The sequence below is a fragment of the Podarcis muralis genome, chromosome 2, assembly GCF_964188315.1.
Source record: "Podarcis muralis chromosome 2, rPodMur119.hap1.1, whole genome shotgun sequence".
NCBI lineage: Eukaryota > Metazoa > Chordata > Lepidosauria > Squamata > Lacertidae > Podarcis > Podarcis muralis.
In genome coordinates, this window is record NC_135656.1 from 122,171,806 (window position 1) to 122,190,093 (window position 18,288).

The following is an 18,288-nucleotide window of genomic DNA, read 5'->3' on the forward strand; positions in this document are numbered from 1 at the left end:
TGCTCCGTGTCCGCTTCTCTGGAGCAGCAGAAAACAACCTTTCTCCCTCCTCTATGTGACATCCTTTTATATATTTGAACATGGCTATCATATCACTCCTTAACCTCCTCTTCTCCAGGCTAAACATGCCCAGCTCCCTTAGCCGTTCCTCATAAGGCATCGTTTCCAGGCCTTTGACCATTTTGGTTGCCCTCCTCTGGACACGTTCCAGTTTGTCAGTGTCCTTCTTGAACTGTGGTGCCCAGAACTGGACACAGTACTCCAGGTGAGGTCTGACCAGAGCAGAATACAGTGGCACTATTACTTCCCTTGATCTAGATGCTATACTCCTATTGATGCAGCCCAGAATTGCATTGGCTTTTTTAGCTGCCGCGTCATACTGAAATCAAAATCTATTGAAAGCTTTCCTTTAAAAATTTCATTAATAACCTTTAGGATTTTTCCCCAGAATTCCTTTACCTCTGGGAATTCCCAGTACATATGGGAAAACCATTCCTTGGCTTGTTTACACTACCAACAGCTAGAATTCAATCCTGCTACCATATTAGCAAGCTGGGCTGGAGTTCTGTACCATTTTAGAAATAATTTTAATTTCAGCTCTCTAAATTTGCTTACTTTAATCTAATCTGTTCCTTTCATTATCCTTTCAACCGTTGCTTCGCTAACTTGTTATTCCTTACTCCACATCTTTTGAATAAGTTGGGTTGTCTGTTCATTTGTTTGTATAGTTCCTCTACTGGCTCTTCTAAACTCCTATTTCCTGTCTCTTGGACTTTGGAAATTTTGTTGTATAGTCCTCCAATTTTTAACCAATATTGGTTACCTATATTCTCTGTTACTTCCTGCAATGACTTTAAGGACTCACCTCTATACATACATTTAACTATATGATATCCCAGATTTCCTTCAAAGTCTGGTATACCTGCTGTTGCAGCTTCTTTCTAGAAAATTTAATTATTACATTCCTGGGGGATTTTCTCCCCTTGGGCCCTCGGCAGCTATGGGCTCGTTCCACATCTTCTCCCTTCAAACTAACTCCTTGAGTACTACTACTACTACTAATTTATTATTTATACCCCGCCCATCTGGCTGGGTTTCCCCAGCCACTCTGGGCGGCTTCCAAGAAAACACTAAAATACAATAACCTATTAAACATTAAAAGCTTCCCTAAACAGGGCTGCCTTCAGATGTCTTCTAAAAGTTTGGTAGTTATTTTTCTCTTTGACATCTGATGGGAGGGCATTCCACAGGGTGGGTGCGACTACCGAGAAGGCCCTCTGCCTGGTTCCCTGTTACTTGGCTTCTCATACGGAGGGAACCGCCAGAAGGCCCTTGGCGCTGGACCTCAGTGTCCGGGCAAAACGATGGAGGTGGAGCATAGCCAGGTTCTCAAAGTTTCTTCCAACTCTTTATCCTGTATTTCTTCCGGAATTCCACCCAGAATCGTATTAGCTCTTCTCTGGGGGTCCGGCAATTCTGACCCCTGTTTAGATAGTGTAGTTACTTTTTTTTTTTTCATTTTCCTGGGCTAGCTCTTTAGCTTGAATTGCTAATTGCTTCACTCCCTTAATTTTGACTCCTTCAAGCATTACAATATATAAATCCTAGTTAAAATATTTTTTAAAACTTCCACCACATTCACCCCACGTCTCTTAGTTATCTTGCTCGCCTTTACATCTGTTCTTCAATCATTTCCCTTCCTTAGGTTCTTTCCTAATCCGTCAAATCTTTATGTTCTCTATATTCTTAACAAGCTTAATCTAAGCACAGCCAAACTTTCGTATTTGAGCTCTGCTTGTATAAATATTCATTTAAGCATTCCCATTGTTTCTGTATTATAGTTTTGGATTTATGCCTTATTAAATCCGTCAATTTTGCTAACTCCAGGTACTCACATAGTTTACTTAATCAGTCCCCTTTTGTTGGGATATAATTTCCTTTCCAATGACTGGCTACCAACATTTTCGCTGCTGTTGTTGCATACAGAAATATGTTAATTTTGTCTTTGGGGATATGCTTACTCAAGATTCCTAGTAAATATGCTTCTGCCCTCCTGATATATGATACTTTATCAATTTTTTATCTCTTCATGGATCATCTCCCAATTTTTTTTTATCTGGACATGTCCACCACATATGGTATAGAGTGCCTTTCATTCTATTACATCTCCAGCATTTATTACTATTTGATCTATTTGTTTTTGCCAGTCTGTCTGGTGCCATATACCATCTGTGGTGCATCTTCATATAATTCTCTCTTAATGAATACTAAGCTGTAAAATTTATATTTTTCCCCCAAAACCTTTCCCAATCTTCAGAATCAATTGTATATCCTAAATCCCGTTCCCACTTTAGAATATTCTCTCCTTTGACTTCTTGATCTGGGAGGACTTTATCTAATAATCTATATATTTTAGAGAGTGTTTTTTGATTATTTTGTAAAACCTCTCTTTCTAATTTTGATATTTTATTTCCCAAATCCCCTACTTTTTGTTGGGTGTAGTGAAGGGTTAACCTTCTATGCCTCGAGCCTGAGAGGAGGCGCTTACAAGGGAAGTTAAGTCAGGATGTGAGGAAAGCAGCTTGGAATGCTGTTTACTGAGTGGAAATCGAAAGCGTTCAGTTAAGACGCTGCAAGGAGAGAGAGAAGATGCAGCTTAACACGGATGGCTGTTGGAGATTGTAAATACGCTATTTTGTTCCAATAAAGAGATATTAGGACAGAAGAAAAGTTTGGGACTGATTTACTACTCTTTCGACACACGACCGCTGTGCAACTTTGCTAATTGCTAATTGCTAATTGCTTTATGACCTGCAGAGGCTCGCAGGGGAAGTGTGGCTGGGCGCCAAACAATAAAGCAATAAACCTATTCAACAGTTTTTATATCTTTCTTGTATGCAGCCTTAAGTTGGAAATATTCTAACCAATTTATTCCCGGTATTTTGAGTTCTTTGTATTCTTTTAATTTGATACAGTGGTACTTCGGGTTACATACGCTTCAGGTTACATACGCTTTAGGTTACAGACTCCGCTAACCCAGAAATAGTGCTTCAGGTTAAGAACTTTGCTTCAGGATGAGAACAGAAATCGTGCTCCGGCGGTGCGGCAGCAGCAGGAGGCCCCATTAGCTAAAGTGGTGCTTCAGGTTAAGAACAGTTTCAGGTTAAGTACGGACCTCCGGAATGAATTAAGTACTTAACCTGATGTACCACTGTATTTTCATTCATTCCTTCTGCTAAATCTCTATAAGTTGGCCAGGCAATTATTATTTTTTCATGTCGAGGTTGCCTCTATTGGAGAGGTCCACCTTGGAGTTCTTTCTATAATTCTCTCTTTTGTTCTCTCCCATACCTCAAATAGGGCCTTTCTCACAAGGCGGTTCGTAAATCCTTTATGCAATTGCATTTTCCCATAGAATAAATATCCATGCCAACCCTGTATTTTGTCCCAGCCTTCTAGTTCAAAACTTCAGTATCTTTTAGTAACATCCACTCTTTCACCCAACTCCAGCACGCTGCTTCAAAATATCTTCTTAAATCTGGGACTGCAAATGCCATCGTTTCTTTTGGCCCCATCATTATTTCTGATTTTCTTCTGGCTTTCTTCCCTTGCCATATAAAATTGGCAAGGTCTCTTTGCCAGCTTTTAAAATATTTTGTCCCAATTATTATTGGGATAGTTTAAAATAAAATTAGGATTATCTTTCTGTGTGAATGTAAAGAATGATCCTTGGAGACTCTGGCAGAAGTTGAACAAACAAGAAAGTTTTATTTTACAGAACAAAGTTGAAAAAAGCAAAGGATGTGTCAGGAGATAGATAATGTTCTTTCAGGAAACAGTAAACCTATTAATAAATTGTACCAAATTATAGTGTGTGTTACAGGCTTCTAAACAAAGTAGTAAATGCACAGCTTTTTTAAACTTCTGTTGCTTTTTTAAAGTTATTCCTCTTAGATGTTACAGGTGTCTAGAGAGGATGGCCAATGCTGACCTTATTTCCAGTTATTTCACTTCAGCTCCTTAACTTAGTTGTTGCAGCTTAATATTTTAATTTTTAAACAAGGTGATACTTTCTGTCAGTTTCCACACTCCTGAGGTACTTCTGACAGTATAGAAGACCCAGGGGGTCACCACACCCTTCATAACTGGTTTGGGATTCTTCTCTTTCTAGAAGATCTTTCCCTTCCTGACTTAAATGAGACCAAAGTAGACCGTATCCTCACAGCTTCTACTTCTACTACCGAAGCTGATGGAAGGCACTCCGGGCCACCGAGGCCGCCTGAGCCTCGAGTGACAGCAAAGGCTCCAGGAGTACCCCCAAGCTGTGAACCTGCTCCTTCGGAGGAAATGTGACCCCGTGAAGAGCAGGTGGCCTAGGGAACCACCCACTAACAGTGCCTCGGTCTTATCTGGATTGAGCTTAAGTTTGTTGGCTCTCTCCAGTCCATTACCGAGGCAAGACACTGGTCCAGACCTTCCACTGCCTCACCTGCAGGTGTAAAGGAGAAACAGAGCTGAGTGTCATCAGCATACTGCTGACAACGTACTCCAAACCTCCAGATAAGCCCACCCAGCAGTTTCATGTAGATGTTTAACAACCTGGGGGATAGGCTTCAGCCCTGAGGAACCCCACATTGAAGGTTGCGGGGGCTGAAAATCACTCCCCATGTACCACCCTCTGGGAACGACCATCCAACTAGGACTGGAAGCATCACAGAGTCATGCCAAATTCTCCTAGTTCAGAGTGTTGCTCCAGAAGGATACCATGGTCGATGGTATCAAAATCCGTTGACAGGTCGACAAGAATGAACAGGGACATGTTTCCCTTATCTCTCTCTCGACAGAGGTCATCATCATACAGGGCGACCAAAGCAGTTTCTGGGCCCAAACTGGGCCTAAAACCCAAATGAAATGGATCAGGAAACTAGTTTTTTCCAAAAGCACCTTGATCTGAGTTGGCTTAGTTCTCAGTAGATGTGCCGACTTGAATAAAATAATAGGAGGGCCCAGGCAATCACTGTCCAGCAGAATTGATCATATGATGCCGTACACACACACTATTTGAATGACAGTGCTGGTTTGGGGGTGCCAGGACCCCACAAATATTTTATTGGCAAAGCCCATCAGCCCCTAGGAGTTGGCTCTTCTGCTTCAGAACCGCAAAGGGCTGGGCTGCAGATTCTTCCACCCGGATCTCTGCAACTACTGAGAAGAGTTGAGTGCTGACCATTCCTGGCTCCCTGGAGCAGTCCTTCTTTCTGCTAATAAAGAGTTAGCTTCACATGCTCTCTGTGGTTTTGGCTGGCTGGCTCTGACAGTTCCTAGGATTCCATGAATCCAAACTCCCTGGAGGAAGGGGGTGCGGTGGGACTAGGACACCCCACCCCCGCTTTACTTCAAGTAGATTCCTGTGCATGAGGAAGATGCCAAGGCAGCTCTGGAGCCCCTCCAGGAAATTCTCTGCCAGCGCCCCCAACCTGCCCCCTGGCAATGCTTGGCTGGGCTTCCCTCCCCACACCCTCTTCCTCCCAGTCTAATGGATGAGATGATGCCACACACCCCTCACCATTTTAATGTCAATCAACTTTTTTTGGAAGGGGGACAACGGGACCTTGGCCCCTAGGAGTTGGCTCCTGTGCCTCTTTCCACCCCCTCCCTGGGGAGTCAACCCTGAGGGCCCTCTTTGGTGATGGGGACCCTCATCTGAAGGACAAGGGAGGTCGGGGTTCGACTCCCAATGACGGGCTGAGCTCCCGTTGCTCTGTCCCAGCTTCTGCCAACATAGCAGTTCAAAAACATACCAGTACAAGCAGTTGTGGAATTTCTGTGCATTCTGGTTTTCACCAATGTACTGTACCGCGTTGCGCCAGAAGCGGTTTAGTCCTGCGGGCCATGTGACCCAGAAAAGCTGTCTGTGGACAAACGCCAGCCCCCTCGGTCTAATAGCGGAGACGAGCGCCCCAACCCCACAGTCGCCTTTGACTGGGGTCCTTTACCTTTTGAATATCCCAGTGTTATTGTGCGGGGGGGGGGGTAATCTCCTGCGGGGGAGGGGCTTCATCCTGCCATGCAAGCCCTGCAGGTGTTGGGTTCCCACTTTGCAGCTGGATTGCATAGATCCGGGGCCCAGTAAGGGCCCTTTTGGGGGGCCCTCCCTTCCCCATCACTGCATCTTCATCTCTTTGTCCTCTCTGCCCATCCGCCTCCCTTGCTCGCTGCTCCGCGAGTCTATTTCTGCGATTCAGGCGGGGGTGCCACCCCCCCCTCTATGATGGGGGGGGCAGTTCTTCCTGTACTGGGTCCTCAGGGATCCTGCACCTCAGCCCACAAGGCCCCTTTTCTGCAAGGTGGTTCTTTGGCCACTTCTTCCCTGCTTCTGGTTTACAGAAATCTGCGAAATCTGCACATGCCCAGAGTATGGAGGATTTTCAGAACTGTGGTTATGTTTGGTGTGGGGAAGAAAGGGGGGGGAGCTGTCTGCGGACAAAGGTCCAGGGGTCCTTCACCTTCGCCTTCCCTTTGGTGGGCATCGCACTTCAGTTTCCGCAAAGGGGCCCCTGGGGGTGCAGGGCAGGGGAGGATCCCTTGGCCCCCCAGGAAAAGAGAAACGTCTGCGTGTGTGTGGAGGGGGGGGGGGGAGACTTCCAGGATGTACCCTGCCGGTGGGTCCCAGGGAAGGCGCTTCCAGGAAACGCGCTTTAACATTCAGGTTTTTAGTCATTTCAAAGTTGGGATCCAGATGCACACTGCACAATGGTAACGGGGAACCCCCACCTCCCTCGTCGTCAGTCTGCAATAAGATGGAGGGTCCTTGATGCAGAGTCATTGGCCCAGATGGAGAAGGGAGGGCAGCCGCTAGAGCGCAGAAGCAGGAAAACAGCAGGCAGGGAGAGGGAGGGAGGGGCGGTCTGGGTGCCCTCGGCTTGCCAAGGGTTAAAAGGAGCAGAGCTGGATTCCTAGAGAGGACAGGAAGGGGAGGGCGGGGGAGGGCAAGGTCCTCCCCAGCAGAAGCCCCTCCCTGCCCAGTCCCTTCCTGCCAGCAAAGAGGAGGCTGCTCTGTTCTCTCTGCTTTGCAAAAACTTCCTCGGTGCCCCTCCTGGAATCCGGTGAGTCTCTTCTCTCTTCCCCCTTGGGGTGCAGCGGGGAGAAGGGGGTCCCAGGGCTGCAAGGGGGGAGGCAAGGGGTCCCCCGCTCAGCTCATGCATGGGGGGGGGAGACCCCCAAGTCAGGGAGCAGAGGGTCCTGCCCCCAATTCCTCTCTGCCAAGCCAGGGAGGGGCTGAGTGTCCAGCAGGTCTGTAACTCTCTTCTTCCTTTGGATCAAGATGCTGCCTTCCTTTTTGGGGGGGAGTCTTTGGGGTAACAAAAAGAGGGCATGCAAATAAGCCCCCTTCAGATTGAGGGGAAAGTTGCATTTGATAACACAGAGAAGCGTCCATGGAATCGGAGGAAGGGGAAGCCCTGTGGATTGGGGAGATACAGCCCCCCCCCCAAGTGTGGAGACTGGAGGGGAGACCCTCTCCCACCCTCTACCCAAATACAATTCCCAGAGTTCCCTGGCAAGAAGGGGGGATTGGTGACCACTCTGGGAATTGCAGTCTTTGGGCAGCAGGGCTGAAGCTGTCTCCTTGCACCTCTCAGGGTCCTGAACCAATTCTGGCTCCCAGGATTCTTGGGAGGAGTCCCTAGGGCCGGGTGAGATCTGGTTTCCAACCTTGTTAAACATCTGCCCCCTCCCAGCAGAGCAAGTGCACAGACTGGCATGTGCCACTCTTGGGAGCAGGAGCTGCATCCAGCCTTGCTCAGCTCAACATTTTTAGGAAGACCAAGCCCCTCCTGCCCTGGCAAGGCACTGGGGTGAAGCTGCCACCACCATCAAAATCCTGTATGAATAATAATAATAATAATAACAATAATAACAATATTTACCTGCCACCCATCTGACTGGGTTTTCCCAGACACTCTGGGCGGCTTCCAGCACATATAATATACAGGGCTGCATTCAGGTGTCTTCTAAAAGTCACATAGTTACTCATCTCCTTGACATGAGTGATGGGAGCGTGTTCCACAGGGAGGGCGCCACTTCCAAGAAGGCCCTCAGCCTGCTTCCCTGCAACTTCTCTTCTTTCACTGAGGGAACCACCAGAAGGCCCTTGGTGCTGGACCTCAGGGTCCAGGCTGAATGATGGGGGTGGAGATGCTGCTTCAGGTATCCTGGGCCAAGGCCGTTTAGGGCTTTAAAGGTCACCACCAACACTTTGAAAGTAGATCCTTTAGGAGCGGCCTTACATGGTTCCAGCAGCCACTCCCAGTCACCAGTTTAGCCTCCACATTCTGCAGAACACTAAGTGAATGACACAGAAGTTGCTGCAGACTAAAGTTAGAAAAGCTTTAATTGCTATGAATGGTATAAGGAGATTTATACGATCTGAGGTGAAACCAGAGTATCAGACCCCTGGTATAAGGAAACATGATACGGAATTAAGGGGAAAGATGGTGTTGACCTGGAGGGGTTAAAAAATTTCTGGTCTCCCCCCGAGTGCCACCGGCCCTGCTCCAAAGAGAGCTTCTCTAAAGAAAGCACAACCAAAAATCACTCCATTTTGCATGAATAAGGAAAATGAGGAGGTGGCTAAGAAACAGCAGGAGCCAGATCCTATCCCCAACCTTCTAGGGTCTCTCAGCAGCTCTAATGATGAGCAGAAAGAGGTTTGGGGCCCAGCCAGCTCAACTGCTAAGGCATCTCTTGCACTGAGACGTGGGGGCACCTATATGTAATAGCTATTTGGCTGTATTCTGCCCATGCTCTGGGGCTGCAGTTTTCAGGCTTGGGGACAGGATGGTGCCTGGTTTTTGCACCAAGTTCTATCCATAAGCCCCACTGAGTTCAATGGGGTCCACTCTCAGGTCACTAGTGTGCATACCATGCCATCCTTAAGAAGTGGGGTGAGGTGCAAATAGATTAAATGGGAATCACTGTAGATGTTTCAAATGGGGTTTGTGTTGGGAAGGGGCTGCCCCATTTGTGCTTCTCCAGGAGCAGGGGAATATCTAGGGCAGGAGAATCCCTGCAGGGCCTCTGAGGCTCCCTTTGTTTCTTCCTCTCTCCCAGGACCCTGCAGCTTGTGGTGGCTTCCTGACTCCTCAGGAAGGATGAAAGAGACTGAATCTGTAAACCAAGCGAGGATGGAAGGGGGAAGATGGACAGTTGACCTGGTCAGGTTGTCTCCTGCATCCCTCCTCACAGCCTCTGAGCGTTCCCTCCCAGGGGCCTCCGAGAGATCTGGTGAGTTTCAGGGGAGGGGAGATGGGGACATGGATGGATGGAGCTGTATTGGGGCTTGTGTATCATTCGTGCACACTCTCCGACCTCTCCAGCCTGCCTTCCAACTCCGTCAAGACCCGGCTGGGGTGCGCCGAAACTTTTTCAGAACATAAAGAAACAAAAACAGTAGTTTGCTGCCCCCACTTCCTTATCTTAGAACAGCCCTGAAAAGTAAGCTAAGGAAGGAGGTTACTCTTCAGTTTTTCCAGACTGCCCCACACTGTGTCACTTTTCTGTGGCACAGACAGAAATCCATCAGGCTCTGGTAGGCGACTAAGTGGTCAGGTACTGGTTTAGCTTCCCCAGCAGAAAGGCATAAAAGACAGAAACAGGGAAAAGTCCTTTTTCCAGAACTAAATAAAAAACCATGATGATTCAAACTTAAAAGTTGGCACATCTCTTACAAATCCCAAACAGAAAATGAAAACATTTTTCAGTATCACTAACTACAGAACATACAACGAGAATGAAAGTGTGAAACAGAACTGTTCTCCGCATCCCTGGCATCAGGGCAAGTCCTCTTTGCAAGACAGTGGTCTCACATGGCAAGGTATGTTAGGGAATTGCAAGTTGGCTTCCTTAGGTTTTATCCCCTTTGAACCCAGGTGGATTCAAAACTCAAAAGCCAATCAGTTCTTTAGATTAATTAGCAACTCGCCAATGGTTAGATAGAAGAACAATAACTCAGGCTTGTTAGGAGCCTCGACAGCCGAATCCTGTTTATCAAAAGCCCTTGAAGATGAAAAGCATTCCCAAAGCCATACCAGATTCTTTGAGTTGTAAATTAAGCTTCATAACCTTTTTCACACAGAAAGGGCATCTAAGATAGCCAGGTGTCGAGACTACAAATCAGCTAGGAACCTCCTTCCTGCAGATGGAGAAGATAACTTATTCACACTCTTTGAGACAGAAAGTCTGCAATTAAAGAAGCAGATACACATTCCAAGAATTCTACAGCGTTTGGCTCTCCCATAATGCTCTTCTTTAGCATGAGCCAAAGTTTTACCTTAACTAAGAGCCAGTGTGGTGTTCTGGTTAAGAGTGGTATTCACCTAATCTGGTGAACCGGGTTCGCTTCCCCGCTCCTCCACATAAAGGTGCTGGGTGACCTTGGGCTAGTCACACATCTCTGAATTATCTCAGCCCCACTGACCTCACAGAGTGTTTGTTGTGGGGAAGGAATCTGTAAAGCTAGCGAGGATGGAAGGGGGAAGATGGACAGTTGACCTGGTCAGGTTGTCTCCTGCATCCCTCCTCACAGCCTCTGAGCGTTCCCTCCCAGTGACCTCCGAGATATCTGGTGAGTCCCAGGGGAGGGGAGATGGGGACATGGATGGATGGGGCTGGAGAGGTACTGGGGCTTGCTCATTTTGGGGGTGGGATGAGGCAGGCAGGCAGATGGAGATTGAAAAGGTGAGCACCTTTTTGGGCTCCTCCACCTGCCTTCCAGCGCCTTTGACATCTGCAGGCAATTTGAGCCAGGAATACGTCACAGCTCCCCGGCCACTGCAATGTATTGGCGCCAGAACTGTGCTCTGAATGCCCTACCAATGTCAGAGAACTCACTGATCCATTGTGCAGCACTAGAAGCCATGATTCTTTAAATTACCTGATCCTAATTTCAGGACTGATTGCCGATGGGGCCTGTGTGTTTTGCCTTTTTCTTTTCTTTTAGGAATAACTTTTCATTTTCTTTTAAAAACAAGGATCATATAAGACTAATATATGATAAAAATACGTAGACTAAATAAATTTGCAGGAATAACATGTCGTTCATCGTTGGTGATCAGTGTATGAGTTCTGGGTTCATGAATTGGTATAAATTGAAACAAAAAAGGGTAAACAGCGGAGAACAGAGAACATTCAACATCGCATAGCCGAATTCCTAGTCAGAATCTCTTGTGGCTGTTGGGCTTAGATTAAGTGTGAGTAATAGTCATTTTCCATCTTCTGTTACCAATTAAACTATACACAGTTGGTCTCCTCATGAAAATGAGTGGAGATTGCCGAGGGAGGGAGTCAGGCTGTGCCCTGGCCAAAGGCCTGGTGGAACAGCTCTGTCTTGCAAGCCCTGCAGAAAGATGTCAAGTCCCGCAGGGCCCTGGTCTCTTGTGACAGAGTGTTCCACCAGAGATGACTGACCTTGCATATGGGGTGGATTCCAGGATTGAGCCAAATCAAATCTATCCCAAATAAATGCCAAGCAATATGTCAGTTAATATCAGCCAACAAAGGCAGTGAAAACTATTGTAAGGCCTCACATCTAACTTCAGTCCTTCCTTTATCACAAGCATTCATTAACTTTGTTCAGTAATGGATGTGAACCACGTCCCCTTCGCTCTGAGTGGGGTTGGGGTCCGGGGCAGCAATGCAGTTAGCATGACTTACCCTAACGTGGCAGTGCATTGATGGGGAGGGGTCAGGTGGTGGGTTTGATGGTTCTGTATCATCTGCGCCCCGGTCACAGTATGCTGGCAATGGCACCCCATTGTTTTCAAGAGAGTCAGGCACCCCTCTGGCATGCTCAAATGTTGGGGGATTGAAGATGCCACACATCTACAATGCCGTTAAGTTAGACTTCAAGGCTGTCCTCTTGAGGCTGAAACGGAGCACTCTCAAGTCTCTTAATGAGCTGGGGGCAGGGAACTCTGTTCAATAATCTGGAGCTCCATTTCTTCCTGAGGCGATAATTATCTTCTCTCTTCATTGCAGATGGTGATGAATGGGAAGGGAAGAACAAGGGGGACCACAACAGAATCCACATATCGGAGAAATCAAATAAATATTCAGAGTATGGAGAGAACATCGGCCAGAGCTCCCAGTCCACCTCCCATCAACGAAAGAGCTTCATTTGGCGGGATAGCCTCACTTCACATGAAAGAATTCATAGAGGAGAGAAATTGTATCACTGCAGAGAATGTGGAAAGAGCTTCAGTCGAAAGGATCATCTCACTTCCCATCAAAGAATTCATACAGGGGAGAAACCCTATCAGTGCTTGGAATGTGGAAAGAAGTTTAATCAAAGCATACATCTCACTTCCCATCAAAGAATTCATACAGGGGAGAAACCCTATCAGTGCTTGGAATGTGGAAAGAGGTTTAATCAAAGCATACATCTCACTTGCCATCAAATAATTCATACAGGGGAGAAACCTTATCAGTGCTTCGAATGTGGGAAGAGTTTCAGTCACAGACATCATCTCACTTCCCATCAAAGAATTCATACAGGGGAGAAACCCTATCAGTGCTTAGAATGTGGAAAGAGCTTCAGTCACAGGCAGAGTCTCACTTCCCATCAAAGAATTCATTCAGGGGAGAAATCCTTTCAGTGCTTGGAATGTGGAAAAAGCTTCAGTCAGAGGCAGGGTCTCACTTCCCATCAAAGAATTCATACAGGGAAGAAACGATATCAGTGCTTCGAATGTGGAAAGAGCTTCAGTCGAAAGGACACTCTCACTTCACATGAAAGAATTCATAGAGGAGAGAAATTGTATCACTGCAGAGAATGTGGAGAGAGCTTCAGTCGAAAGGATCATCTCACTTCCCATCAAAGAATTCATACAGGGGAGAAACCCTATCAGTGCTTGGAATGTGGAAAGAGGTTTAATCAAAGCATACATCTCACTTGCCATCAAAGAATTCATACAGGGGAGAAACCCTATCAGTGCCTGGAATGTGAAAAGAGCTTCAGTTGCAACTCAAATCTCACTTCCCATCAAAGAATTCATTCAGGGGAGAAATCCTTTCAGTGCTTGGAATGTGGAAAAAGCTTCAGTCAGGGGCAGGGTCTCACTTCCCATCAAAGAATTCATACAGGGAAGAAACCATATCAGTGCTTCGAATGTGGAAAGAGCTTCAGTGAAAGCAGCAGTCTCATTTTGCATCAAAGAATCCATACAGGGGAGAAACCCTATCAGTGCTTTGAATGTGGGAAGAGTTTCAGTCAAAGCCCCCATCTCATAATCCATAAAAGAATCCATACAGGGGAGAAACCATATCAGTGCTTGGATTGTGGAAAAAGCTTCAGTCACAAACAACATCTCACTTCCCATCAAAGAATTCATACAGGGGAGAAACCCTTTCAGTGCTTCGAATGTGGGAAGAGCTTCAGTCACAGATCACATTTCACTTCCCATCAAAGAATTCATACAGGGGAGAAAACCTCTTAGTGTTTGGAATGTGGGAAGAGCTTCAGTCAGAGTGCCACTCTCATGGCCCACCAAATAATTCATACAGAGTTGAAAGCATATCAGCGTATGGAATGTGGATGAAATTTCACTCGTAAAAAAGTCAATTCAAGAACTCACAGAATGGTGAATAATAGAATGGTAGATTCGGAATCTAGTCCAACACCTGCCAACGCAGAAAAAAATCATTTCAAGCATCCATGACAGATGGCCATCCAACTTCTTCTGAAATACCTCCAATGAAGGAGAGTCCACCCCCTTCTGAGGGAGTTCCTTTTCACTGCTGGCTCTTACTATCAGAAAGTTCTTCCTGATCTTTAGGAGAAATCTCCTTTTGTGTTGCTTGAATCACCTCTTTAGATTCCTTCAAGACCTTGAGAAGGACTTCTGTAAGTCTGAGAATGTCCAGGGGATTGGACCATGCTCTATATTCGGGGGGAAACCCATGGAGAGGAGTCCGATATAGGGCTTAAGTCATCTAGGCATTGGTCAGATTGTCATAATTACAGACATACTTACTGGTTTGAACAGAAGTGATTCTTATTCCAGGGGAAGTGGTGACTGTGAGATTACAGGCGCTCTCGCCAATATTGTCCAAACGTCCAGTAAAACTTTGACACAGCAGACCGAATGTTTACCCGCTAAGTTTGACGTATTGGGAGGATAGGTTTATGGCCGTGTGGTATTGCTTCATTGTATGTGGGGTCCCTATAAAGGGAACTTCTTCCTCTAGGTGGGAGGGAGACTGGTCAATTTACCATCAGTTGAATGTAACATTTAAGTCAGATTTTAAAAAACGGATTTGCAGAACAAAACTCACAGTTTGAAAGGGATTTATTAAGCTCCAGGGTTAAAATAGTATCTAAAATGTATAACATATTATTTGAGTGGGACACAAAGAATGTAATGATGATATCATCAAAGAGAAGCTGAGCCAGAGATGTAGGACAAAACATTGACTTTGCTTTATGGGAACAACTGTGGAAAGCAAATTTAAGGTTTTCAGCTAGCTACATGCTAAGGGAAAAGTTAATGAAGATGATGCAGAGGAGTCAATCAAGATGATCCAGGGTCTGAAACCAAGCCTTACGAGGAGGGCTTGAAGGAACGGGGGTGGGGGGGGTATCTATTTCAAGTGAAGTTTGCCGAAATCTACACTTGCGACATGGGCTGTCATAAGTCCAGAGTTTCCCAGACATTTCAGCAATTTCCGCCCAGACGCTGCTTACAATTCTGGACATATGGCAACCATATCTGTATACGGTGGTTTTCAAACAGCTTAGTTTCTGAACAACTTTGAACTCAAATGCTGCAAACCTGGAAGTCAGTGTTCCAGCTTGTGAACTTTGCTTCGGAAGCCGAACGTGCTCCTGAGCTTCTGTTTTCACTGTTGCGCTGCTAATTTGTGTTCTCCTGCATTGTAATCAAAGCCTTCTTCTGTTTTCACTGTTGCGCTGCTAATTTAATCAAAGCCTTCCATTTCTGATTGCAGTGTTCTCAGGTGATTGTTGTTGTTTTGTCGTTTATTCGTGTCCGACTCTTCGTGACCCCATGGAACAGAGCACGCCAGGCACTCCTGTCTTCCACTGCCTCCCGCAGTTTGGTCAAACTCATGCTGGTACCTTCGCGAACACTATCCAACCATCTCATCCTCTGTCGTCCCCTTCTCCATGGGCCCTCCATCTTTCCCAGCATCAGGGTCTTTTCCAGGAAGTCTTCTCTTCTCATGAGGTGGCCAAAGTATTGGAGCCTCAGCTTCACGATCTGTCCTTCCAGTGAGCACTCAGGGCTGATTTTGGAGCTTATATCTGGTGCTTTTCTTTTTGCTAAAAGAAATTGCGTTTTTATTTGGCTTTTCTTGTGTGACTGTGGCTTGTTCTTCATTTTTGATTGATTGTGTGACTGCGGCAATGTATAAAATCCCCCATCCAAACAATGTCTATCATCAGTGCAGGTAAGAAAAAATAATAATTTTAATTTTAATCTACAGTACTGTTTTCTTTATTTTGTAGTACTGTACATTGATTATTGCTTTCATTTCATGGATCAATGGTCTCATTAAATAATATAATTCATGTTAAGTTGCTGTTTTAGTTGTTTTTAAAAGTCTGGAACGGATTAATCTGTTTTGCATTACTTTCTTTCTTTTTTAAATTTTATAGAGTTCAGGATCTTTTGAATACATATATTATCTCCTTCCAATTTTTAAATTTCCCATACAATTTTTAAATTTTCCTCCTCTTCCCCCCCCATACCCATTGGAAGGGTTCAAACAATTACCCTCAGCCACAGGCATAGCGTCTTTCGTTTCCACCGAATGTCTTTTGTTCTAGTAGTTTTTATCCATTCAAGATAGGGGTTCCCTCTGTTCCTTATTGTGGTGGACTTGACCTTCCACGTTGTCTCCTGTGACATGACTGCGACAATGTCCGACTGAATAAGTTCAAACAAATAAGTATTCCATGCCTCTAGTATCCATTTTCCTCTCTCTTTCCAGCCTAAAGCTATCGTTGCCTTTCCCGCTAATTTCATAGCTTTGAAGGTAAACTGGTCACCTTTCTTTATAGCCATGTTTCCAAGTATACCCATTGTCATGAAATCAAAATCTATTGCAAGCTTCACTTTTAAAATTTCATTAATAACCTTTAGGATTTTTTCCCAGAATTCCTTTACCTCTGGGAATTCCCAGTACATATGGGAAAACCATCCCTTGACTTGTTTACAGTGCCAACAGCTAGAATTCAATCCTGCTACCATATTAGCAAGCTGGGCTGGAGTTCTGTACATTTTAGAAAGAATTTTAATTTCAGGTCTCTAAATTTGCTTACTTTAATCTCATCTGTTCCTTTCATTATCCTTTCAACAGTTGATTCACTAACTTGTTCCTCCTTCCTCCACATCTTTTGAATAAGTTGGGTTGTCTGTTTCTTATTTGTAATCATTCTCTTATAGATTTTACTTATCATTCCTTGTTTCGTTTTTTCCATTTGTTGGTATAGTTCCTCTACTGGCACTTCTAAACTCCTATTTCCTGTCTCTTGGACTTTGGAAATTTTGTTGTATAGTCCTCCAATTTTTAACCAATATTGGTTACCTATATTTTCTATTACTTCCTGCAATGACTTTAAGGACTCTCCTCTATACATGCCTTTAACTATATGATATCCCAAATTTTCTTCAATTTTCTTCTGTTGCAGCTTCTCTCTAGAACATTTAATTATTACATCCTGGGGGATTTTCTCCCCTTAGGTCCCTTGGCAGAAATGGGCTCGTTCCACATCTTCTGCCTTCAAACTAACTCCTTGAGTACTACTACTACTACTACTAATAATAATAATAATAATAATTTATTATTATTTATACCCCACCCATCTAGCTGGGTTTCCCCAGCCACTCTGGGCGGCTTCCAACAAAACACTAAAATAAAATAAGATATTAAACATTAAAAGCTTCCCTAAACAGGGCTGCCTTCAGATGTCTTCTAAAAGTTTGGGAGTTATTTTTCTCTTTGATATCTGATGGGAGGGCGTTCTACAGGGTGGGTGCCACTACCGAGAAGGCCCTCTGCCTGGTTCCCTGTTACTTGGCTTCTCATACCGAGGGAACCGCCAGAAGGCCCTTGGCGCTGGACCTCAGTGTCCGGGCAGAACAATGGAGGTGGAGCATAGCCAGGTTCTCAAAGTTTCTTCCAACTCTTTAGCCTGTATTTCTTCCGGAATTCCTCCCAAAATCATATTAGCTGTTCTCTGGGGTTCCGGCAATTCTGACCCCTGTTTAGATAGTGTAGTTACTTCTTTTCATCTTCCTGGGCTAGCTCTTTAGCTTGAATTGCTAACTGCTTCACCCCCTTAATTTTGACTCCTTCAAGCATTACAATTTATAAATCCTAGTTAAAATATTTTAAAAGACTTCCACTGCATTCACCGCACGTCTCTTCGTTATCTTGCTCGCCTTCAATCATTTCCCTTCCTTAGGTTCTTTCATAATCCGTCAAATCTTTATGTTCTCTATATTCTTAACAAGCTTAGTCTAAGCACAGCCAAACTTTCGTATTTGAGCCCTGCTTGTATAAATATTCGTTTAAGCATTCCCATTGTTTCTGAATTATAGTTTTGGATGCATGCCTCATTAAATCCGTCAATTTTGCTAACTCCAGGTACTCACATAGTTTACTTAATCAGTCCCCTTTTGTTGGGATATAATTTCCTTTCCAATGACTGGCTACCAACATTTTCGCTGCTGTTGTTGCATACAGAAAGATGTTAGTTTTGTCTTTGGGGATATGCTTACTCAAAATTCCTAGTAAATATGCTTTTGCCCTCCTGATATATGATACTTTTATCAATTTTTTAATCTCTTCATGGATCATCTCCCAAAATTTTCTGATCTCTGGACATGTCCACCACATATGCTATAGAGTGCCTTTCATTCTATTACATCTCCAGCATTTATTACTATTTGATCTATTTGTTTTTGCCAGTCTGTCTGGTGCCATATACCATCTGTGGTGCATCTTCATATAACTCTCTCTTAATGAATACTAAGCTGTAAAATTTATATTTTCCCCCAAAACTTTTTCCAATCTTCAGAATCAATTGTATATCCTAAATCCCGTTCCCACTTTAGAATATTCTCTCCTTTGACTTCTTGATCTGGGAGGACTTTATCTAATAATCTATATATTTTAGAGAGTGTTTTTTGATTATTTTGTAAAACCTCTCTTTCTAATTTTGATATTTTATTTCCCAAATCCCCTAGTTTTTGTTGGGTGTAGTGA

The 18,288-nt window shown here is 44.7% G+C and overlaps 1 protein-coding gene and 1 long non-coding RNA gene across 2 annotated transcripts; one reads left to right on the top strand and one right to left on the bottom strand.

Moving 5' to 3' along the window:
• Nucleotides 1–713: 713 nt before the first annotated feature.
• Nucleotides 714–18,288, bottom strand: LOC144326701 (uncharacterized). The gene is made up of 2 exons (XR_013391680.1): nucleotides 17,848–18,288; nucleotides 714–2,066 (listed from the first exon to the last, which is right to left on the bottom strand). It is a non-coding gene; the product is annotated as an uncharacterized LOC144326701 (long non-coding RNA).
• Nucleotides 6,882–14,971, top strand: LOC114592457 (uncharacterized). The gene is made up of 3 exons (XM_077923300.1): nucleotides 6,882–7,106; nucleotides 9,112–9,285; nucleotides 12,037–14,971. The coding sequence occupies exons 2-3, from the start codon at nucleotides 9,153–9,155 to the stop codon at nucleotides 13,491–13,493; spliced, it is 1,590 nt and encodes a 529-aa protein (XP_077779426.1). The 5' UTR covers nucleotides 6,882–7,106; nucleotides 9,112–9,152; the 3' UTR covers nucleotides 13,494–14,971.